The sequence below is a fragment of the Dasypus novemcinctus genome, chromosome 1 (assembly GCF_030445035.2).
Source record: "Dasypus novemcinctus isolate mDasNov1 chromosome 1, mDasNov1.1.hap2, whole genome shotgun sequence".
Lineage (NCBI taxonomy): Eukaryota > Metazoa > Chordata > Mammalia > Cingulata > Dasypodidae > Dasypus > Dasypus novemcinctus.
The window spans coordinates 74,983,554-75,009,281 of record NC_080673.1 but is presented as its reverse complement, the minus strand read 5'-3'; the positions used below and the strand labels follow the sequence as shown (position 1 = coordinate 75,009,281).

The window sequence follows — 25,728 nt, the reverse complement described above, 5'->3', positions numbered from 1 at the left end:
CTTCTTAAGCAGCCCCTCCCACCCATGCCCTACTGATTGACAACCACAGTACCCAAAGGACAGAAAAGAAAGCCCTTGGGGCCAACCCCCTCCATCTGTTCCTACCAATAGCGTGACGCTCCCGCCTTCCTCCGCTCACCTTCCAGCGGAACTTTCCTCTCTGGCTGGGTTTCCTAGCGAACTAGCCCAGTCGTGGGGCCTGAATGCTCCCCTTTGCACATGCGTAAACTGCCGGCGGGAAGCGGACCCCCTAGCCCGGTCGTCTTGGCACCTACTGCGCCAGGATCCTAGCCCAGAACCGCGTCTGGCGGGCTGGAAGCTGGGAAATCGACCTCCCACGGGGGTGGAGAAAAAAGCGAGGTTAGTAACAAGGTGCTTGCAGCTCCACCCACCGCTTAGTCTTTGGGAAAGACGTAGAGAGCCCTTGTTAGTTTTTCTGAACTGTTCAGGCTAAGGATGAGAAACTAGGACCTGGTGGGCCTGTGTGAACCGACCCTGGCCTACCGTCTTGCTGCTACGACCAGACGGAGAAGACTGCCCTTTCCCTGCGCCGCTAGACACTCCCCGCCGCCACCACGCCTGGGGCTCAGCCTTTGCCACTTCCCTCCTCTTCCCTGGTTTGGGCAGGGGTTCTGACAGGACTCTGTAATATCTGTCTAGGACGCGGACAGCGGTCTGGTTGGAAGGAAGGGGATATAGTGGCAGGATTGGATGCACTGGAAATATAGGAAACAGTTATTACCTTGTGTGTTTATTTGAGGGGTAGGACTTTGGCCCCACCCATAACCATCGTCTGACATCCTCACACCTCAGCCATTTTTCTTGGCTGAATCCCAAGATATTCCTCCATCCACAGCAAGCATAGATCTACACTCTTGAGTCGTCTATGAGTATCTGATAATTCAGTTGACTCAGAAAAGGCCGAAGTTTAGATGCTAATGTAAATGCTGCAAACCGAAGCAAACTCCTGTTCAGAGAGCCAGACTTGGTGAACCTGGGCAGGGGACAAGCACAAAGGGTGGAGAAGGCCTGAGGTGGAGTGGAACCCTTACTTCTTGTAGGAATGCAGCGGTGATACCTTGTTACAACTCCTAACCCGTAGTAGCTTACACATCAGGACTTTTTTTTTTTTTTTTTTGGAGCTAATTTATCCAGCAGCTCCTCTACTAAGCTATGTCACTACATCCTCTCCCTCTTTTTTTTTTTTTTTTTACTGTTTCCTGCAGTGCCCTCTCTAGGGTAAATACTTTGTTTTCTAAAAATTATACTGGATTCTGTGATAATGGATTCGGGAAGAATATTAACTTCTACTTGGTGCTTTTCCAGTGTATTATTCCCTTGAAGTTAGGGCAGAAAAATGTGCAAATTCCATTTGTGAACAGTCTTCCAAATCACTTTCTGTGCTTTATTAACTAGAAACATGGCACATTTTCCAAAGCCAACAGGTTGCCATGTTCACATTGTATTTCAGCCAGACACCTAAATATCGTAATAATTGATAAAATCTTACTAAATATCTAATGGAAAATAGAGAAGGTTATCTTAATTTTAGAAGTGATTTGATTATGAAGTTACCCAAGTGGAAATGAAAATGATGCAAATTCAAAATATTTTGTGAGTTAAATAAAATTTTCATTCAGTTAACTACAGTATGTTGATTTTTCAGGCCAAATATCTCATCCAGAAAGGTGATCTTGTTCAGTTTCAATATTTAATACTAATACATAATGACCAAGTATATATACCTCATCTAATTGTAATTTCTAGACTGGCTTTTACTGGACCAAGTTTGATTTCATAGCAATTAAAAGGCTGTGTAGTATCTTAATCTGCTTTTTTGTCACTCTGTGTTTTAGACTTTTTATAATTCTGGCATATTAACATCTAGTTAAATGGATTTTTTTTTTTTTAAAGATTTATTTATTTATTTCTCTCCCCTTCCCCCACCCCGCCCGGGTTGTCTGTTCTCTGTGTCTATTTGCTGTGTCTTCTTCTTTGTCCACTTCTGTTGTTGTCAGCAGCATGAGAATCTGTGTTTCTCTTTGTTGCGTCATCTTGTTGTGTCAGCTCTCCATGTCTGCGGCGCCATTCCTGGGTAGGCTGAACTTTCTTTTGCGCTAGGTGGCTCTCCTTATGGTGCACACTCCTTGCACGTGGGGCTCCCATACGCTGGGACACCCCTGCATGGCATGGCATTCCTTTTGCACATCAGCACTGCACGTGGGCCGGCTCCACACCGGTCAAGGAGGCCCGGGGTTTGAACCGCAGACCTCCCATATGGTAGGCCGATGCCCTAACCACTGGGCCAAGTCTGCTTCCCTAAATGGATTTTTAATGATAGGCTCAGATTCCAGTTGCTATTCAAGTACTTGAATAGGAAGTATCAGTCTTGAAAAATAGCTCTTACAAATCTAATTGCTCTATAGAGATATAGTAATAGTAATAATATAGGAAATTATTAAATCCATTGGCACTCATTAAATCCACCAAATTTATTTAATGTTTTCTACATGTCTTGTACTATGCCAAGTACTGGGTGAGTTTGAAAGGAAATGGGTATAAAGTATGATGATGAATAAGATGAAGGACCCATCACATATTAGGGGTAATAGGCCCAAATTTAAATGCAGTGTTTTTAATACAGAATGCTAAGTGCTTTAGTAGGTATATGTAGAGAGCACTTTGGTAGCATAGGAAGGAGAAACTAATCCTCCCTGAAGCATTGGAGAAGGATATATTGAAATTATAGCATTTGACTTGGGTCGCAAAAGATACAAAGTATTCCACTAAGTGAAGAAAAGAGAGAAGAGTCAAATCAGAGTGTAACATGTACAGAGTAAAAGTAAATGGTATTTTCCGGTATGTCTACATGGGGTTTTTTAAGGAAAGGTGATATATGATAAACCTGATAAATTAGATTGAGGTCTGATTATGGGACACCTATGTCAAGTTAAGGAGTAAAGGCTTTTACTTCCTAAGATAAAGTTTTTAGGCAGTAGAGTGATCAAGTTAGGTTTGTGCTTTTCACAGGTAATTCTGACAGGCTTACAAAGGAGGAACTCTTTTTTTTTTTTTTTTAAGATTTATTTATTTATTTCTCTCCTCTTCCACCCCACCCTGGTTGTCTGTTCTCTGTGTCTATTTGCTCCATCTTCTTTGTCCGCTTCTGTTGTTATCAGCGGCACAGGAATCTGTGTTTCTTTTTGTTGTGTCATCTTGTTGTGTCAGCTCTCCATGTGTGCGGCACCACTCCTGGGCAGGCTGCACTTTCTTTTGCGCTGGGCAGCTCTCCTTATGGGGAGCACTCCTTGCGCATGGGGCTCCCCTACGCAGGGGACACCCCTGTGTGGCACAGCACTCCTTGCACGCATCAGCACTGCACATGGGCCAGCTCCACAAGGGTCAAGGAGGCCCGGGGTTTGAACCGTGGACCTCCCATGTGGTAGACGGATGCCCTAACCACTGGGCCAAGTCCACCGCCAGAGGAACTCTTTTTGTAAGCATTAAAGGATCTCAATAAAGTAATGCAAGTAGGGGTCACATGACTTCAAAAGTGACTGAGCCTTAAATTCATATTGGAGGAATACTGACAGTGGTATCTTTTTTTTTTGTTTCAATTTTGTATCTAAATATGGGATAACAAGTATGGTTAAACCATCCATTAAGTCATTCAACAAATATTTATTGAGTGCCTGCAATCTGTCAGTTAATATTCTAGGCACTTGGGATACCTCAGTGACTTTTTGCATTCCTGGAAATTCGATTCCAACAGAGATTAATAGTTAATAGATGGTCATAAATAAGTAAATTATGTACTATGTTTTAAAATGACAAGTGTTATGGAAAGAATAGAAACTAGAGCAGGGTGACAGGAATCAAGTGTACTGGAGGAAAGGAGGAGTTTGTGGTATGAAATAGCTTAGTCAGTTTAGGCCTCATGGAAAAGCAGAAATTTGTGGAAGTAATTGAAAGTGGTAAGGCAAAAGATTTATTGGGGAACAGCATTCCAGAGGGAACAGCTAGAACAAAACAGTAAGGTAGGGAATGTGCCTTGTATGTTCCAGATATAGAAAGGAGGCCAGAGCAGAGTGATCAAGGGGTAGAGATAAACTCAGAGGGGTAAGGAGGAGGGGTGCAAATTATTAGAACACAGTAAGGACGTCATTCTGAGTGAAATGAGGAGGGTTTGCAAGAATTTGAGCAGAGGAGTGAAAGGATCTGACAATTTTTTTCAAAGGGACTCCTGTGTCGAAGGAATAAAGACTTTATTTTCTGAATTATCGGTTTTTAAGCAGTGGTATAATATGATTAGGCTGCTGTGTGGAAAATAAACTGGAGATGGGCATACTGTTGATTTTACACCCATCAAAACTATTGATTTTTTTTCTTTTTTTTTAGCTGCAGGTCTTGAAAAGCATTGAATGTCTTGGTTTTCTAAACTGAGCCCCTTAGACAAGACTAAACATGATCTTAGGGGGGAAAGCTTCTTCTGATGTCAAATCCCAGTGGAGTGGTCTTATTCTTCTTCCATTACAAACTTAGCAAGTTACAGGAACATTAAGCTGGCAAGTAAAGTTGTTAGGGATTCCAGTCATGGAAATGGAAAACTGTTTGTGGAAAACTTTGGTGCCGATGCATTGCAGAACAAGAATCAGAATGAGTCAGTGCAATGCCAAGAAAAGTTGCCAGGCGTACTTACTGTCTTTTAAATTATCCATTTCACTAGCCCTATCACCTTCTTTTGTCTTTTTATACTTAACCTCTTAGAAGATGGAGAGATTCTTGTTTTGAGTTTCTATTTTATGTTAACTATAGTTAATTGAACTTCTTCAAAATAATAGTTTAGGAGTACTTCTAAATTTAGGAATTATAAGTCTTTTTTAAAAAGGACTATTCAAACATGATATAGCTTCTTCAAATGCTGAAACAGAGTTCTTTAGAATATTTTGTTACTTTTTACTTATACATCAGTTTTATTTAAATAATATCAGGCCTTCCTGTCTGGGAGACCATTTTCATATAAATTAAATACAGACCAAGTCTAAATTAGTACCAGGGCTTTTTCCTTTTGTTCTAAGTTGTCTATGACTTTTCTACTCATATAGTAGTATCTTGTGATTTTAAATGGTATAGAAAGAAGACCATAAGCAAAGACTCAGCCACCTGAAAAGGACATGAGCATATGCATGCATATTCAGGGTATGAACAAGGCATGGAAGAAGGCAGAAGTGGAAAATGCAGTGGGAAATTTTAAAGAAGAGAGGGTGAGGGACCTACCATGCTTGGTAGAGAAGCAGCCAGGTGGCAATATTTTATACTAGTTAAGTATCATGAGCTTTGACATTGAACAAACCTGGGTTTTAGTTCATGGCCTTTTACTCACTACCTGTATGGTTTTGTATATGTTACCTAACCCTTACACTTCATTTTCCATACCTGTAAATAGTTTAATTATAATACCTACCTCATAATGTTGTTAAGACTACATTACATAATATATGTAAAGTGCCATATACTTAGTAAGCTCTCAAAATATGTATAGAAACAAAAACAGAAGAAGAGTCCACCTTTTCAACCAACAGTTCTAGGGCTGGGGTTCTTAACCATTTTTGTTCCACAGACCCCTTTGCCAGTCAGGTAAAAACCATGGACCCCTTACTATGCTGTGTAATATTTAGTAAATGCATCACACCCACACCAACGTGTCCCCACAAAAATAATGTTGTTGTTTTTTAAATTTTCAATTCAAGCTCACAGACCCCCTGAAATCTTTCCATGGACTCCATGAATCCCTGGTTAAGAATTCCTGTTCTAGAGCAAGTCATTATCCAAAAGGATTAAAAGAAACCTTGACCCCTGCCTCACAGCATATACAAAAATTAGTTCAAGATGAATCATGTGACTAAATGTAAAAGCTAAAACCAAAACAAGGAACAGTAGTGGAAGACTCATACTTCCTGACTTCAAAACTTACTACAAAGCTACATTAATCAAAACAATGAGGTATGGACATAACAATAGACATGTAGACCAATGGAATAGAATTGAGAGTCCAGAAATAAACCCATACATCTGTAGCCAACTGATTTTTGACAATGGTGCCCAAACCATTCAATGGGAAAAGAATAGTCTCCTTAACAAATTTTTCTGGGACAACTGAATATCCACATGTAAAATATACATATACCCAAAAGAACTGAAAACAGGTACACAAATAAATACTTGTCACAGATGTTCATAGGAACACAATTTACAATAGCTAAAAGGTAGAAACCACCCATATGTCCAACAGCAGATGAGGAATGAACAAAATGTGGTATATATATAAAATGGAATATTATTCAGCCATAAAAAGCTATAAAGTACTGATACATGTTACAACATGGATGAAATTCAAAAGCATTAGGTTAAGCAAAAGAAGCCAGAAACAAAAGGGTACATCATGTATAATTCCATTTATATGAACTATCAAGAATATGTTAATCCTTGTAGACAGAAGCCAGATTGGTGGTTTACAGGGGCTACAGGGGAAGGTGGAAGAGGGAATGACTGTCTATTGGGCATGGGATTTGGGGGGGGGGGGGGGGCGGGGAATATTCTTTTGGAGTGATGGAATGTTTCAGAATTAGATAGAGATGATAATTACACAACATTGTTAATGTACTAAATGCCATTGAATTATATTCTTTAAAATGGTTAAGTTTATGTTCTGTGAATTTCACCTCAATTGAGGGGAAAAAAAAGCTAAAACCATAAAGCTTTTAGAAAAATATAAAATATCTTTTTTACTCAGAGGTCAGCAAAATTTCTTTAACAAAATACAAAGAGGAATAACTATAAAAGGAAAAAATGACAAATGAATTAGGGAAATAGATTATCAGGCATCATTAAGGGCTACTTAAGGTTTGGGATCTTGAACTTTGAACAAAACTAATCAGCATGATTGTGTGTGTTTTCCTGTTTATTTTCGGCTGCAATAGTGTAATCATGGAGTAGACAGTTTTGCAAAGTGAGATGAAACAAAAGAGGGGCAGGTGTATGTGCAAGGGAGTGGTTATAATAATTGACAGTGGAATTTAAACTGCATAATCAGGGAATTGTTAATATGGGTTTAGGGGGGTGAAAGCAAAAAAAGACCAGATAATTGTAAGGCATGATGGGATCTCAAAGGATTATTAAAACAGGATTCTTAGAGTATATTTTGAGGTTGCGTTTTGATGCTGTCTAGGGATATGCCTGAGAGTATCATGAGTTTTATTTTTATTTTACTGAATTGAAAATTTCACAAAAGAGGACTTGTAACTGAGTTCAAATAACCAATTATATACTGTCTTAGGCCATACTGACTTTTCTCCTTAGTCCTTGAAAGCCTGAATACATCACTTTCTTACTTAAAACACTTCTTTGGTTCCCTTTACAGGATCAAGTCTAAGCTCCTTTGCATGGTACCCAATGTCATCCATGGTCTGATCCCTTTTATTCTTCCATAGCTTTATTTCCCACCACTCCACATTAAATTCTTTATATTCCCATAAAACCAAATTACTTGTATTACCCCAATACACTGTACTTTTTTACATATATATGCATTTTCTACCACTTCCTTCAACTTCCTAACCCTTTTGAGTTATTCTTCAAGACTTAGTTCAGGGATTGCCTTCTTCGGGAGACATTACCTACTACCTACATAATTTCCCATGTTGGACTAAATGTTCCTCCTGTATGCCCCATACCTTTATCATTAATAAAATTATACTGTATGATTATATTGGCATATTTAATGGAAACTCCTCAAAGGCAGGGACTCTTTCTTTCTGTAGAGCATTTATAACCATGAATTACACTTAATAAAGTTCCAAATTTTTATTTCATTTGCAGATAATGATTCATTGTGATGGCTTGCAGGGTCATAAACAAGAGAAGGCATGAGGGACTTCAACAGCTTTCGTCATTTGCAGAAGCAGGAAGAACTTTTCTGGGCCCAGTAAAATCATCCAAATTTATTATAGATGAAGAGTATCATGAAAGTGTGTTAATCAGTTCAACGATAAGGCTTCTTGAAAGTTTGGATTTAACAAGTACAGTGGGACAGCTTCTCATGGAAACAGTTCAAGCACAAAATAATACATATAGAACTGGAACCAATACTCTTTTGTTTCTCATTGGTGCATGGAGCAGTGCTGCTGAAGAATGTCTTCATTTGGGTGTCCCGATTTCAATAATAGTGTCAGTAATGTTGGAAGGCTTGAACTCTTGCAGTGAAGAGGTACTTTCCCTTCAAGTACCTGTCCATAATATATTTGACCATATAGACAATGCAAAGACATTTTCTGCATGTGAAATATTTAGTGTCAGTTTCTGCCCTTTTCTACAAATCCCTTCAGATAAGGGTTTGTTACAGAAAGAGCATGATCTCATAGATGTTGCTTCTCAATCATTGACCATTTGCAATTTTTCTGGGAGACCTGTTAAATCACCAAAACTCTTCAAACCTCAAGCTCAGGTTGAAACAGATAAAAACACATCACAGATTTCACAAACTCTGAAAAACAGTTTGCTTACAACTACCTCCTGCAGAAACTCAATACTAATCCATAGTAGGCATTTTGATAGGACAGACAATGATCAATGGATAAGAAAACCAGATGGATTTGTAGAACAACATGGTGCAGCTACTTCCATAAATGACAAATGTAATGACTTGGTAGAATTGGCAGTGGGCTTGAGTCATGGGGATCAGAGCAGCATGAAATTAGTAGAAGAAGCAGTACGGCTGCAATATCAGAATGTGTACATCCGACAAGGCAACTGTACAATGCCATTTTCGTTTGATATTTCAAGAATCTTCACTTGCTGTGTGCCAGGATTACCTGAAACTTTTTCTTGTGTCTGTCCAGGATATATCACTCTTGTGTCAAAATCTAGTACTACTCTGATCAAGGAACTGCAGAATCAACCAATCCGGGTAGTTCTCTTTGAAGGAGACCTCACAGAAAATTATTGCCACCTTGGGTTTAATAGGTCCACAAATATTAAAACAGTATTAGAAAGCATTAAGATTCAAGAAGATAGTTCAGAAGAAATGTGGGCAAATCATGTATTACAGGTATTAATCCAGTTCAATGTGAACCTTGTCCTGGCACAAGGAAATATATCTGAACATTTAATTGAAAAATGCATACCCAATAAGCGATTGGTAATTGGGTCAGTGAATGGCAATGTGATGCAGGCTTTTGCAGAGGCTTCAGGAGCAGTCCAGGTGGCCTACATTACACAGGTGAGTGAAGACTGTGTGGGAAATGGGGTCTATATGACCTTCTGGAGAAGTTTTCCCTTGAATGTTGTAGGTAGGGACAACAGAATTGCCATCTTGTTAGAAACGGAAGGAATTAATTTGGTTACAGCATTGCTCACTAGCCCAATCTCTGCACAGATGCAAACCAAAGAAGATAGGTTCTGGACTTGTGCCTATCGTCTATATTATGCTCTAAAAGAGCAAAAGGTCTTTCTTGGAGGTGGTGCAGTTGAATTTTTGTGTCTTAGCCATCTTCAAATTCTTGAGGAACAGTCTCTGAAAAAAGGAAAGCAAACCTGTTCAGGATGGCTTCATAATACTTCCTCTTGGCTGGCCTCATCTCTGGCACTATACAGACCAACTGTGCTTAAATGCCTGGCAAATGGATGGCACAAATACCTTTCAACTCTCATATATAATACTACCAATTACTCATCAGAATTTGAAGCCAGCGCATTTATTCAGCATCATCTACAAAATGCCACAGACTCTGGCTCTCCTTTATCTTACATCATGAGTGAATATAGAAAACCGAATAGTGGAGTTTTTAATTCAGGCATTTCAAATACACCAGAGCACATTCCAAGAGTTTATGACATTGTTACACCAAAGATTGAGGCGTGGCGCCGAGCATTGGATTTAGTACTGTTAGTACTTCAGACAGACAGTGAAATTATTACTGGACTTGGACATACACAGATAAAATCACAGGAATCAGAGGGCTTTCTGTCTTTATAGAGTTGTTGGCTAAGTCTTTTGAAAGTAATCTTTTGTAACATGATATAATAATAAATTTCATAATAGCCTAGTCATGGTGCCTAAAATGCCAACTATTACCAAGAAGAAAATAATCAATGTTTGTTAATAACTACATTGTGTCTGAGAGTTTATCCTACTGATGAGTTACCAAGGTAGCCTCTCTTACTGCTTCATGAAGTGCTACAGAAAACATAAGGACACCTGGGTCAGAGACAAAGGACTTTATTCACAGCAAAAGCAGTAGCCAGAGCTCCATGTTGGTTTGCATCTGACCTCCATTCCCTTGAGTCCATGGTGGCAGCACAGAGGGCTAATGATGAAAGTCTGAACAAGCTGTGGGTTGCATAACAGAAAAGCAACACTGAGCTTGGGATATTCGTTGCTTATGTAGTAAGCCTAAGCAGTCCTGCTCTTCTACAAGCAGAGTAGTTACTTCATGCCTTAAGGTTGCTTACTAAAAACAACCCTGAGACATGGACTGTGTTAGTCAGGGGCTTGCATTCTTGTTGCGTCAGCTTGCCGCACCTGCCTGTTGCATCAACTCGCTGCCTTCTTTAGGAGGCATCAGGAACCTCTGCTCCCTGCTTTGTTGTGTCTCTCATTATGCTCTTTTTTCCTTCTTGTGTCTCTTGTGTCAGCTTGCTGTGCCTGCCCATCATGCCAGCTCGCTGTCTTCTTTCACTGGGATCTGAGCCAGCAACTTCCCATGTGGTAGGCAGGAGCCCAGGTGCTTGAGCCACATCCACTTCCCTCAAAGGGTCTTAATCAGGTCCAGAGCCTCCGTTCTGGTGGTGGGTGTTCAAAGACACAGCAGTATTGTTTCTTATTTGTTTGTTTGACTGCTGGAGAGATTGGGTGCTGCGAATCTGTCCAAACAGTCTCAAGAAACTTTATTTGGCAAACAGAGCCCTGAATTTTGTCTGTTTATCAGAGTGATGTGATAACACAGTATTCAGGGCCATTGAAACTGAGGCTTCTGACCTGTCAACCAAAAGAACATCATCTATATAGTGAAAACTTTGGGCATCAGAGAGTTAAGGCCCTTAAGCAAAATCTTGATTACCCATTGGCAACAGATGATAGGCAGTTTATCTCATTTCTCTACATGTGGCAATGCCCTGAAAGGAAGAATCTTCTCTGACACTTTATGAGCGTTTATAATACAAGCATATAACACATCATTACCAATTATATGTTTTGATAACAGGAGTACATTGAATTGGCCCACAAGGATCCAGAGTCACTTTCCTGCAAGTTCTACTCCTACCCTATCAATTTAGTTACTTTTCCCCCCAGTGGTAACATGGACCAAGAAGTTTAATACCTACATCTTAGGGGCTATTACAGCTGCCAGAAGATGCTGTCATCTCCTTGTCTGGGAGCTTTGAAAGGAGTTGGGAGCTGAGAGAGGCAGACAGGGATGATATATTTTTTTCTTTTTTGACTCTTCACTTCAGGGTTGGTGCCAAATTGGTGACTAATTCTCTCTTCAGCATCTGGAGAGCACCCAGACTCAGGATCATTCTCTACCCCCACCCCCCAGTGCATCATTACAACTCTTAGTACTCCACAGCTCTAGGTTCCATTGGCCACCCTGCCTTCTGCCAGTACTCCCTTCCCCATTGATCTGGGTAGGATGATGACTTGGGCACCTGTATCAAACAGAGCTTATAAAAATTGGAGTCGCTTTCTTCCCCAAGTTTCCCACTCACTTGGTTTTTTCCTTAAAGCAATTGAGATTAGGGTAGGGGAGGAAGGAAGCATCAAGGAGTATGGAGGGAGAGAGCAACTCCTTGCCAGTAAGCAAGACTTTGCATTTACCTTTAGTTTTGAGCAGCTATCCACTCAGGTTCAACAAACTTCTATTTTTGATCTACCCAGAACTTTAGTTCCTCATTTGTTCCAACTTTGGGGACTTCATGATTCATCAGCCACAGCCAAATTTCCTCTTTGGTGGGGTTCTGGGTCTTGTTGCCTCGTTATCTTGATAAAATCCTTTTTTTCCCACCCAGAGGTGAGCAAGTAACAAGGAAGATGCCATTTGGTTGGCTTTTTAAAATCCTATTTCTCACTGCTTAGCTTCTAAACATTCATTAATAGGAAGGATGGTGGGGAGTTCCTACTCCCTCCCCCTTTCACACCCATTGGGCTAGAATATACACTAGTAGATCTCAGGTACTCTTCTCATATTTTCTAACCCAGCCCATGAGGGCCTTCATCTTTTCCAGGAAACGATGGCTCTGTCAGCATCCTGTCTGTTGTCAAAACTGTTAAGAACTCTGCAAGGTCTATTTTAACCTATTTACAAACTAATAAGTTAGCCTTTTAGAATTTCATGGAATACTGGCAAGACATGAGACTCCACAGTCATTGATAAAGGATTTAAAAATGGCCAGATCTTCATGTTAGTTTGTGTCAGACCGTTATGCTCCCCAAGTCCCACAGTGGTAACACAGAGCCCATGATGGATTCCTGCACATACAGTAGTTGTGTTACAGGAGAGCTTGGGCAATTTATCACTTTTATAGCAAGCAGAAGCAAGCCTATTTTTTGTCCAGAAGGAGACATTACATCATCCTTCGAGGTGGCTCACTACAAACACAGACCTGAGAAATGCCCTGGATAAAGAGTCAGTGCCCAGCAAGAACATTCAGGGATGTTCAGCACCTCTCCCAACAGTCTTTCTCTTTTGCTACTTAAGCATAAATTGAATATTTTAAGAGTGCATTACAAGTGTAGCTTTTGGTATTGAATATACGAAGAGCTCTGGGAAAATAAGAATAGAGTAACAAAGGTATTGGTTACTATCATGTCCTAAGCACTGTTCTGAATTCTATATATTATATTAGGGTTCTCCAGAGAAACAGAACTACAGTGCATGTGTGTGTAGGTATAAAGGTTGAGATTTATTATAGGAATTGGATCGTGCAACTGTGGGGATTGGCAAGTCTGAATTCCGTAGGGCAGGCCACAAGCTGGGAAGTCCAATGAAGGTTTCGATGAATTCCCCAAGAGAAGCTGGCTCTCTAAAGTTCAGATAGAAATTATGTTTTCTGACTGCTGTAATCAGCAGTTCTCCCTTTAAGGTCTTCAACTGACTGGATGAGATTTTCTCAGTGCTGAAGGCAGTCTCCTTTGTTTATTGTAGATGTAGTCAGCCATAGATGGCAATCAACTACTGATGATTTAAATCCAAGAAATACCCCTACAGTAACAAGCAGGCCAGTGCTTACCTGATCAAGCAGCTGGACACCGTAACTTAGTCAAGTTGATATATGAATTTAACCAACACAGCTCAGTCTTAGCAACATCCCTTTTTCAGATGAGGAAACAGTCCTAGGGTAAGAAACTTGTCCAAGTTCTCACAGCTACTAGGTGGTAGAGGTGGAATTAGAACCAAGATTTTTTGTGGTTCCAAAGTCTGTATTCCTAAGCATTAATTATAGTATGTGACTTTTTTTCCTGTAAGGTAACAACAAAAACAACAAAACTAGAAGGAAGAATGCCTTTATATATATTTATAAATAAATGACTTTACTTATAGGATTACTTGAAATGCATTAGGAAATGTAATTTGTTATCCTTATGCGTGGGAATGAAAAAGGAATGCTGATTCGCATTATGCAAAATAATTGTTTTCTGGTTTGGTGGTGGTCTTAAGTGTGATCACATGAAAAACTTGCACAATGGATATTCCAAGTTATATGCCATGTTTGTTCAAAGTTGGGAAAACAAAAATATTGAGTGTTAAACTGTTTTTAAAAATAAAATAATATCTGGGTTGATATTGATACTTTTCTCTCCATTTACTGTTAAGTCTTAGGTTTTGTTAAAGTATTACAAAATTATGATAATTACAGTATTAACTTAGATACTCAGCTCACTTTATGTAAGACTTTTTGTGATGTCAGTATTTGCATATACTAGGATTACTATATATGTAATGAAACCTCATAATAAATATTTTCCATTGAAATTAGAAGTCTCATTTGAATATAGATTTTACAAGCTTCCAGATTTTTTGAAAAACTGTATTATGAGATTTCTGAGCTATTTTTCTAATTCTGGTAGTCACAAAAGATACCTTCAAGTTCTAGTTATTCCAGGAACTGCTTATCCTGTCTTGCTACAAAATGAGGACATTCCCTGGAATAAACTTGAATCATGTAAGTAAGTAAGTTTTCCAAGGAATCCTATCTACAAGTAAATACACATTTCCCACAAGGCCAGAGCAGTGTTTATACCTTTGTGAGACTGACCAACCTTTTTAAAAAAATAGACTAAAGTTTGTAGATCTACATCTAGATTAACACACCTGAGAGAAGTCTGACTTTTTAAAGATAAATAACTACACCTGGACAAGACATTAATTAGATCTTCAAAAGTCATAATCTTTGAAAAAGTTCCAACAGTGGAATCCCTATAAATCCCAGAATATGGGCAGGTGTGCAACCTCACTCAAAAGCAGGATGGATGCAGTGAGTGGCAGAAGTGGCAGGAACTGGAAGCTAGAGAGCCCAAAATTGCTAACAAATACTTCTTAACAGAGATTCACCTGAATGGAAATTTAGGTAAGCAGCTTTGAGAACTAACTCCCAGGTTCTACATTCTGGATGAGTGCAAAATGAAAAATAAAAACTACACACACCTGCATGTGCATGAGTAGCTTCAAAAGAATTGAATAATGCCATGATCTAAGCTCTGAAGAATCTCAGAAATAATCAGCACAAGCTTCCTTCCAGAAGCACTAAGCCATGCTCTAAGGGAAACAAAACTGGAAAAAAGTAAAATAGGGCAGGAACATTTGGGGTCAGAAAGAAGGGAATTTTAGATCAAGAATGGTAAAATGCCATTTTGTATTCTGCTTTGGGAGAGTAGACCAAGATGAATAAGATCCAGAGGAATAAGGGCACAGAAAGTAAACGTAACCTTGAAAGTTAGGTCCATAGAGCTCTAGGAAACAAAGCTGGAGGTAGAAAATCTTTCTAACCATACGTTATTTCGAAAAGTAGAGAAAGGCTACACAGGTAGGCTATAATTTCTGTCCTTAATAATAGGGGTGTACCCTGGAGCCAAGAAGCTTGAGAAATTGACCCTGGCCCTTGTCTAACTCAATAGGATGCCCTTTTGCAATGGGATGCACAGAAATCCATGCAATATGAACATTGGGGAGAAAAAGAAGTGCCATTTAACCTCATGACCTTAGCACAAGAAAAAAAGGATTAAAGCAGACCAAATAATATCCCAAAAGAAAATGAGAACTCAACCAGAGAAAAAAGTATAGCCACAAAACAGATGAAAATTAATGTTTTAAAACGAGTTAAAAGAGATTGTTTAGATTAGAATTTTTTAAAGAAATGGAGATCCCAGATACTAGACGAAAAGCAACAGGTTATGAAATGAGAACGGAAACAACTCAGAAAATAATTGGTGGGAGGAGAGATGAAACAGTTCAGACTAGATTATAAGTAACACAGGAGCAAATAGACTCCAGAGAAAGCACAGCACTGGAAATAAGTTTCCTTTCCAGGAAACCAGAAGAGAAATTTCCTCTTTCATAAACTCTTCCAAAATTTTCTAACAGATCTGCATTGTACCTTATTTCTTTCAAGATAATGAGTTAAATGGCCAAACCTTACAAAGGATCTTTCCTGTATTAAGCAGAGGTCAATCTAACATTAGATTGCCCCAATCTAATCTAACATTAGATTGTCCCTCTGGAACCTGTCAAAGATATTAATTATTCATTTAAATTTTTAGGGGCAGTTCTTGGCTCACTAGTTCAGCCATTTTTCTACTCTGTTTAGTGAGGGGAGAAGGCAACGATAGATAAATAGGTCCAGGATCTTACAGGTAGTGATGATTTGAGGTCACCACATGGCAGGATGTCCATGTGTTTTGGTTTCCTACCTGCTGAAACAAATACCATACAATAGGTCAGCTGAAACAAGAATTTATTCGCTCAAGTTTTTGTGGGTTTTTTTAATATACTTTTTTTTTAAGATACTGAGATTACATAAATACTACATAAAAAGTATAGGGGATTCCCATATGCCCTGCTCCCTACCCCTACATTTTCCCACATTAACATCCTTCATTAGTGTGGTACATATATTACAATTGAACACATTTTGGAGCATTGCCACTAGGCATGGATTATAGTTTACATTGTAGTTTATACTCTTATATAATGGCCTGTATCTGTCATTATAATGTCGTTCAAGACAATAATTAAGACCTGAAAATGCCCCCATATTACACCTATTTTTCCCTCTCCCTCCCCTCAGAACCTCCAGTGGCCACTGCCTCCACATCAATGATAAAAGTTCTTCCATTGCTAGAATCATAATAAGTCTACAGTAAAATAACAGTAAGTCTAGTTCATCATTCATTCCCAAATCCTGAGGATTCTGGGATGATGATGCCCACTCTGCCTCTAACTGAGATGGGGCTTAGGTCCCATAGGGCAGATGGATGGGAATATCTTCCTTGCAGTTGGACACTTTTCTCTGTTTCTTGAAATGGGCATTGTCTGTCATCATGTCCTTGTTAGTTGTCCTGGGTGAGTCCATTGAAGTGCAGTATAAGGTGTTGCATCTCTGAGATTCAGGTCCCAACTGGCACATGGGCAACCCAAAGATTTAAGTCTCTTGGACATACACCTATCAACTCTATTACTAACTACAGGTTCAGATAGAACAGGTGGAAGAACCATGTGTAGGGAAACCACACTGAGTCCAACTCCGTCACACTGGGGAGCATAAATTCCAATACAGGACCTGCTGGCAGGGTGCCAAAGGTTTTAAGGCCAGGAGAAGTCCAAAATTGAGACATCAGCAAGGCAATACTTTCTCTCCCATCGACTGTGGCCTTCCTGGTCTTTGGGTTTTCCTTCACAGACAGGGCCTTCTTTTTCTTCCAGGTCCCATTGACTTCCAGCTTCTGGCTGCTCCCTGTGACTTTCTCTTTCTGTGGCCTTCTCTATAAGGCCTCCAGTAATAGGATTAAGTTCCATCCTGATTCATTTGGGCACCTTAACTGAAGTAACTATCACAGGAATGGATTAAGATTAAGAACATGTTTTTCTGGGGTACATCACTCCAAGCCACCAAACTAAGATTAAAAGCTTTCAGGCCCAGAAACTGTTCTGTCTTGACACAAAGATGTAACCATCATCATAGGAATTAACTTGTACTAATCAACTCACAAGAAATTTTGTGTTAACAAAGATGCTAATTTCATATTTTTATTTGTAACATAGCTACCAGAAAAATCAGATACTCATAAGAACGAGTCAATACTTTCTTTTCCCTCCTATGCAGGAAAGTGTCTCATGGAAGCTAGGAAGATTGCATGGTGGGGCTGGAGTCTAAGCCAAGGGACTCCTGATATGGCACTAATCAGGGACCTTCTCTTTAGGAACAATGCTGTAGACCCACCACAAACCAAAAACATGAGCCCCTTGCTTACTTCTGTTGACATATTCCTTGTTCAGGCATCAAGATAATTAAACACTTCCTGAAACTCAATCATATCTCACACTTGTCCTCTGGAAGCTATTTCTTATAGCCTCCTAGAACAGTAATAACTTATGAATTGAATCATGTTCCCCACAAAGACATGTATAAGTCCTAACCTCTGGTTCTGTGAATGTGAAATCCTAATAGGATCTTCGAAGATCCTGTTAGGTAAGGTGAGGCCAAACTGAATCAGGGTGTGCCTTAATCCAATATGACTGGAGCCCTTATAAGCAGAGGAAATTTGGACACAAGGAATAGGAGACAGAAGGAGAGAGATGGCCATGTGATAAAGGTAAAGATTAAGTTATGGACTGCCAACAAGCCAACAAGAAAGCTACAGACTACAGAGAAACATGGCCCTGCCAATACCTTGATTTCAGACCTAACCTCCCAAACTATGAGACAATAAATTCCTATTGTTTATGCCAACTAATCTTTGGTGCTTTGTTACAGCAGCCCTGGCAAACTAAGACAACTTGTTGCTTTGATTCAGGAGACATCCTCTCCCCTAAAGTGATTTTGTCTAATAACTACATTCATCAACTTCATGATACTTGTTTAATCCCCAGAGTTTAATTTTATCTCAGGGTTTTGTGAGTAATGTATTATAGTTTCCTTTGACAGAAAGGAATCAACTTCCAAGGTGTACTTGCACTGTATTAAAATAAGCACTGGACTGGAAGTTCATTCGAATACTGGCTTTTTCATTGTGACCTTGGGCCAGTAATTTAATCTCTCAATCTGTTTCTTTATTTTTCAAATACAATCTTTTTTATTTTATTTTACTTACTCCCTCCCCCCCCCCCCCCCCACACACACACACTGCTTGTGCTTGCTGTCTGCTCTCTGTGTCCATTCACTGCACATTCTTCAGTGTCTACTTGTCTTATCTTCTTTTTAGGAGGCACTGGGAACCAATCCTCGGACCTTCCAACGTGGGAAAGAGGCACTCAATCAATTGAGCCACCTCAGCAACCTGATTTGTTTTGTATCTCATTGTCTTCCCTCTGTGTCTCTTTTTTGTTATATCATCTTGTTGTGTCATCTCTCCACATGGGCCAGCTCACCATGTGGGCCAGCTTGCCTTTACCAGGAGGCCCCAGGAATCGAACCTGTGACCTCCTATATGGTAGAAGGGAGCCCAATCTTTTGAGCCACATCTGCTTCCCAAAATATACTCTTAAAATAGATTTGAGGTTTAAGTGATAAGACAGATATGCTAACTTTTAAAAATATTAACTACATGGAAATATCTAGGGGACTGAAGTAGGCATTTTGAGCATTGTTATAAAATAATTTTGTGAGATTTCTGTAATTTTTCTAGCTTTATAATTTTAGTGATTCTCCTTTGTTTCCCCCATCATATCCCCACCATTGCCCTCTTTATAGTGATTAGAAATAATGCCCCATGAACAAAAAGAGCTTGGGTGCCTACTTATTTAGAGGAATAATAGAGGAAAAATAGTAGGGGAAGATGTATTTCACTTCTCAAACTGGCTGGAGCAGGAAAAAAAAACAGGCAACTGAGGAAAATAATGACAAGTAATAATGATAGTAAGTTTAGTGATGCTTTACTAGATTTCTGTGGACCATTTCCATAGAGTAGCAGGACTACTGTTTCCCATAAGGATTTGCTGGTCTAAGAGCAATGCCAAGCCCGTTTGGGAGGCTCAAGAGTCGGAAACAGATGATTATGTATAATAGCACAGCACTCTTCAATTCAGCCTCCTTGACGTTTGCATGTTTATCATCTGTTGTAAATCTTGCTGTCAAGTTCTTACTGTGTCACCTACTTTACTTCAGTATTTTGTTTACATAAAACAATTGTTCTCAATCCTGGTGTCATAACCTGGGGAGCTTTTAAACTTAGATGCCCTAATCACATCTGCAGATTATAATTTAATCAGTCTGAGGTCAGGGTGCCAGGCACTTCTATTTTTCTAAAATTCCTCCAGGTTATTGTAATACATAGCCAGGGTTGAGAACCACTGACATAAAGGGATGATTTTTCTCTTGCTCAGTGGCTCACAATCCCTGACTTCACTTTACTACCACCAAGGGAGCTTTTAGACAAATTAAATCAGAAACTCTGGGGTTAGGGCAAGGGCATCTCAATTTTTAAAGCTTTCCCAATTATTATAATGTACAGTCAGGACTGATAATCCCTGCTGTAGCTTAAGTAGAATATCTTTAACACCAAGTAGTTGCTACCCTTCTCTAGGGTAAGTGTGAACCAACTTGTTCAAGGAGAATATACAATTATGACTCATAAAAACCTGAAAAATCCTGGTAAGATCCAGCCTTGGGAGAACAATGTAGGCAAGGTGTTCAGAGATGAGGAAGAATAAGGAAATATACTGTAGGGGATTGAATCATGTCCCCCACAAAAGGCATGCTCAGATCCTAAGCCCTGGTCTTGTGGTTGTGAATCCATTTGTAAACAGGACTTTGAAGATGTTATTGGTGTGTCCAAACTGAATGAGGATGGGCCTTAATCCAACATGGCTGAAGTCCTTATAAGAAAAGGAAATTGGACATAGAAAAAGAAGCCACAGGAGTAGACAGAAGCTGGAAGTCAGCAGAACCTGGAAGAGAAAGAAGACATTGCCATGTGCATTGTTGTGTGACAGAAAAGCCAGGAACCCCAAAGGTTGCCGGCCAGCCAGAAGATAACAACATGGAGGAATCAAGCCTTCTCGCCTCTGAAACCACGGCCCAATAAGTTCCTGTTGTTAAAACAACCCATTGGATGGTATCTGGTTTAGCAGCTAGGAGACAAAAACTTATGCTAATAATCTTCATGTATTATTTTATATGAAATAACTTGAATTCCTAAAATAGCACATATAGCCTGCTTTAACCCAGCAATGGCCTAAAGAAGGATTGCTCTTTGCAAAGTGTCCATCAGAGGTACATGCCAAGCACTATTGGGAGCACTTTAATCCTCACAGCAGTTCTGTGAGGTAAGCTCTATTTTTGTCTACAATTGACAGGTAAAATGAGCACGGAAGTACAAAGCAAAAGTTACAGTCTGGCAGTGGGATTTCAGAGACCATACTGGAGATCAGTGGTCTCTGTGGAGGGGTGGGTGGTACAGACAAGGAGGTCCATTGGGTGCAGGAGGAATATATTATTATTTCTACTTCTGTTTATTCTTTAATCTCATTCTATAATCAAAAAATATATTGGGACACATGATTAAAAAAATCTTGAAGACCACATCTCTAAGTTTATCTATATTGTTTTGATAGAATAGAAAGTAGCATAGGAGCAGATATTCAATAAAAGATGGCAATCATATGAATTTTGCTTAGATCTAACTTCTATAAGAAAAAAATTGAAATTTTTTTAGTGTAATATACATTTTAGTGAAATACCCTCAAAACTTCAAAACACTTTTCTTTTTTTAAAAAATCAAGTTTCTCTGTTAATTTTAAATGAGTTTTCATCTGTGGCCATTTAGTAAAGTGTTATTGTTATTGCTTTTTAGACAACTTAGATCTTTTTTTTTTTTAAGATTTTTAAAATTTATTTCTCTCCCCTTCCCCCCCTCCACTGTCTGCTCTCTGTGTCCAATCACTATGTGTTCTTATTTGTCCACTCACATTCTTGTCAGTAGGACCAGGAATCTGTGTCTCTTTTTGTTGCATCATCTTGCTGCATCAGCTCTCCATGGGTGTGGCACCACTCCTGGGCCGGCTATGGTTTTTCCACACGGGACAGCTCTCCTTGTGGGGTACACTCCTTGTTTGTGGGGCTCCCCTATGTAGGGGACAACCCTGTGTGGCACAGCACTCCTTGTGCATGTCAGCACTGTGCATGGGCCAGCTCACCACATGGGTCAGGAGGCCCTGGGTTTGAACCCTGGACCTCCTATATGGTAGGCGGACGCTCTATCTGTTGAGCCAAATCCACTTCCCTAGATCTTAATTTAGACCAGAGAAATTATTAACTGTTTTAGATTGACTCCTAGAATAACAAAATCAATGCTACACAGTCAGCAGGCATGTCGCATTACCAGTTCTGCTTGTAACTTCACTCCCAATCTCCTAGTTCATGTTGCATAAGCTCTTATTTTTGCATCTCACTTTCTCCTTGAAAATTTTTATTGCATTTCTGGTACCTCCATTCTTGCCATTATTTATCTCCTTGTACCAGGCCCCATTCTTTTTATCTTTTCTCTGCCAGACGCAATTAACTATGGGTTACATTTTCCTCTTCCCCTACACATATTTCTATCCTAGGATTTTAAAATACAGTCAGCCTTTAGTTCTTTCCATTATTCTTCAAGAGCATTTTTAGAGGTAAGTCTTGGTCTCCTTCTTTTTCCTACACATCCAGGTAACCATTGTTAATATTTAGGGAATGGTTTTCCAAAGACTTTTCTGTATGTGTGAATGCAGCTGTGTTTTATACAATCCAAAAATGGTATCATACTAAACACACTGCCATGTAATCTACTTTGGTCAAGCAATCTACTAAAAACATTTCCCCAATATCATTAATTTTAATAGCATAATTTTCTAGCACATTAATCTACTATAATCTATTTAACCCATATCCTATCAGACATGTAGATCAGTTCCACCTTGAGAGCTATTATAAATAAAAACACAATATATTTATATTTGTAGCTCAATCTTTCCTCTTATTCATAATTATTTCTTTCTGATAAAGTCTTAGAAGTGGATATTGGGTCAATAGGTAGGTGGACATTTTTAAAGCATTTCTGGAATTTTTTTTGTCCAATTGTTCTCCCAAAAGTGCTACAAACCGAAGTGCTATTTCCCTAACTCCTGCCAAGACTAGATATTATCATTAAAATTTTGTTTGACAATTTGGGTGAAAATGCTATCTTATTCTAATTAAACTTTCTTTGATTATTAGTGAAGAAGTAACTGGTTTTTCTTTATCATTTTTTAAAATGTTTGTAAAATGTCTATATTTTCTTTTGATTTTCTTCCTTTGGTGTTATGTTTAGGAAGGCCTTCCCAACCCAACTGTTACAATTGCCCGTATAGATCTCTAGCATTTTTATGATCTTATTGATCTTCCACACTTTAATATTTAAGCCATCTAGAATTTATTTTAGTAAGTCATTATGAGTTAAGACTCTAAATGATTTTTTTCCAGGTGGTTACTCAGTTGTCCCAGTATCATTACAGTGGTTTCATTGTCCGCCCAGATATTTCCCAGCAAGGAGGGGGAAATGCCAGCAGAAGAGATATATGTTCTCAGTTTCTAAGTAATGTGTTCAAGTCTTTCTCATTCAGGAGTCATACTGGAATGTTTTATCATAACTTTTCTACCTCCACAGTACCATATACTACTGAAAAAAGAATATAATAGAATCCTGTTACACTAACAGTGAGAAAGCAAAAGCAATGTCACCTTCCTATGATATACTGACTCTACAGCAACTTTCCTGTAGAAGTGTTTTAAAGCACACTTTTACACTCTAAGGGTAATCAGTTTTATGCTGTAAAACTTGAAAGATTTCTTCTTTCTTTTGACCTGTAGGTGGCAAACTTTCACTCCTATGCTCTTAAAATTTTGGTTTGCCTGTTTTAAAGTCCACAAAATAAAAGTTGAGACTATTTAAGAATGGGTTAACATAAATCCATAAGAAAGGGAATTTAAAATAAAAGACTAGTTCTCTTTAATACTGTATTTTTCAAACAGTCAGCAGAGACCTGAGTCAGAGTCCCTGCTCTGCTATTAACTAGCCATGATTTGAGAAAAAGTGATTCCAGTTCTTTTGGCCTCTATCACACCTTTAAGTTGATCGAGATTATCTCTACTATATTTTCCAACTCTAAATTCTATGATTCCTGTAACCAATTTAAATTCCTGACATTTTGAGTGATAGTGAAACTCATTTGAAAAGAGGCAAAAAATGTCAAATAATTACTTCTTAAAAGATCATAATGATAGAACCAGACTTTAAAATTCATTATGGGAAGCAGATGTGACTCAAGGGAGTGGGCTCCTGTTTACCATATGGAAGGTCCAGGATTTGATTCCCAGGGCCTCCTGGTGAAGGCAAGCTGCCCCACAAGGAACACTGGCCCACATGGAGTGCTGACCTGCACAGCATTGACCCAAGCAGAGAGTTGGCGCAGCAAGATAATGCAACAAAAAGAGACTCAGAGGAGAGACAATAAGAGACTCAGCAGACCAGGGAGCTGAGGTGGCACAAGAGATTGAGCACCTCTCTCCTACTCCAGAAGGTCCTAGGATCATTTCCTGGTGCTGCCTAAAGAGCATACAAGCAGATACAGAAGAATGCACAGCAAATGGACACAGAGAGCAGACAATGGGGGACTGGGGGAAGAGATAAATAAATCTTAAAATAAAATTTATTGCAAGGTGTTAGTATTTATAATATTGGAGTTTCAAAAATTGGTCAATTATAGATACAGACCATTATAAGGACCTATTTTATTATAAACCAGAAGTAATCAAGAGAGAACAAAATAACTTTTTTCAATGATATGAAAAAAGATTAACTTAAATCCATTGTTATACTGCAGCCATATCAATAACATGGGGTTCAAAATTAGAATATAAACATAAATATACAAGAAACCAGAATGGGGAGATAAATTAATGGCTATTTTTTTAAAAGGAAGTTTTGAATACAAAATACATATGTCCGTACTTCATGAATAAAACATTTTCAAACGATGAGAGAAACAAAATGTGATAAACATAAAAAAAAACATTTTCAATATACAAATTTGTGAATCCAGGCATGAGCAGGGATCTCCCTGAGCTCAGGTTATACCTGACCGAAACCTTAAATCCAGTACCTCCAATAATCAAAAGTCCTTCTCTGAATTTTATTGTCTCCCAACCATACATGTACACACACATTGCCTGAGCCATGTCCACTCCTAGTCTTCTTCCTTTTCTACCACTGCCCTTTACCTCACCAATCTTAGTGTCTTCATCTAATCCATCCATTTGAATCAAGAACTTTATAGGTCTTTAACAGTATTTTATTAAAGATCTGAGCAAGTTACAAAGGGGAGAGATGTCAAAATATGGAGTGCTTACCTTTCACTATGCCCTTATTATACCCTGCTCTCTTGCTTTTCTTCTCTCTCCCCTCCCTCTTCCTTAATCAATCAATAAAATCCTCCTTAATCTGTAGAAGAACTGCTTTCTTTATGTTTAATCTTCCCCACAAACTTCTGTTTTCCAAAAAGGAAAGCTCTCCCTCACTAAGAGATATACTAGTAAATAAAATTTTCTGCATCTAATTTTATCTATAAGGTTGACATTTAAATTTCATTTAATCTAAAGAAGAAATTATTTACATAAGGAGACATTGAAAAATGCTTATCTTTGCCCCTGTGAAGTAGTATACAGCAAAGCAAAGTAACTTTAAAGGAGCATTACTCTAGCTAGAATAGAAAATATGTGAAAGACAAAACATGGTGAACATAAGGAAAAGTGTACATTTAAATACGTTGCTGAAGAAAATGTAAATTGGCTTAGCTTTACATTGTTCTTCACAAAAATGTTTAAATTAATATTTAAAAAATGAAAACAATCCAAATATAATACATAGGGGAATATTAAAACAAATTTTTCATATTGGTATGATGGAATAGGTACTATATAGCTTAAATATGTTAAATATATATATTAATTCAAAGCAAAAATATTTATAAATAATTGTGGGTTACAAGATCAATACACAAAAATCAATTGTGTTTCTATACTCTACTAATGAGCAATCTTAGGAGGAAATAAAGAAAAAAAATTAGTAGCTAAAAGAATAAACTATCTAGGAATAAATTTAACCAAAGATGTAAAGTGCTTATACAAGGAAAACTGCAAGACTTTGCTGAAACAAATCAAATAAGATATAAACAAATGGGAAGACATTCCATGCTTATGGAGACTAAATATTGTTAAGATGTCCTATTGTTAAGAAGACCTAAAATAATTTACAGATTCAACATAACCCCAATCAAAATTCATACAGCCTACTTTGCAGAAATGGAAATGCTAATTGTCAAAATTATTTGGAAGGGTAAGGGGCCCTTAATAGGCAAAACCACCATGAAAAAGAAGGAAAAAGTTGGAGGATTTACATACCCTGCCTTTAAAACTTGCTACAAAGTTATAGTGGTCAGGACAGCA

The 25,728-nt window shown here is 38.5% G+C and overlaps 1 protein-coding gene across 1 annotated transcript; it reads left to right on the top strand.

Moving 5' to 3' along the window:
* The first annotated feature begins 225 nt into the window (after positions 1–225).
* Positions 226–14,030, top strand: BBS12 (Bardet-Biedl syndrome 12). Its single transcript, XM_004474661.5, has 2 exons — positions 226–360; positions 7,879–14,030. The coding sequence occupies exon 2, from the start codon at positions 7,895–7,897 to the stop codon at positions 10,031–10,033; it is 2,139 nt and encodes a 712-aa protein (XP_004474718.1). The 5' UTR covers positions 226–360; positions 7,879–7,894; the 3' UTR covers positions 10,034–14,030.
* Positions 14,031–25,728: the final 11,698 nt, after the last annotated feature.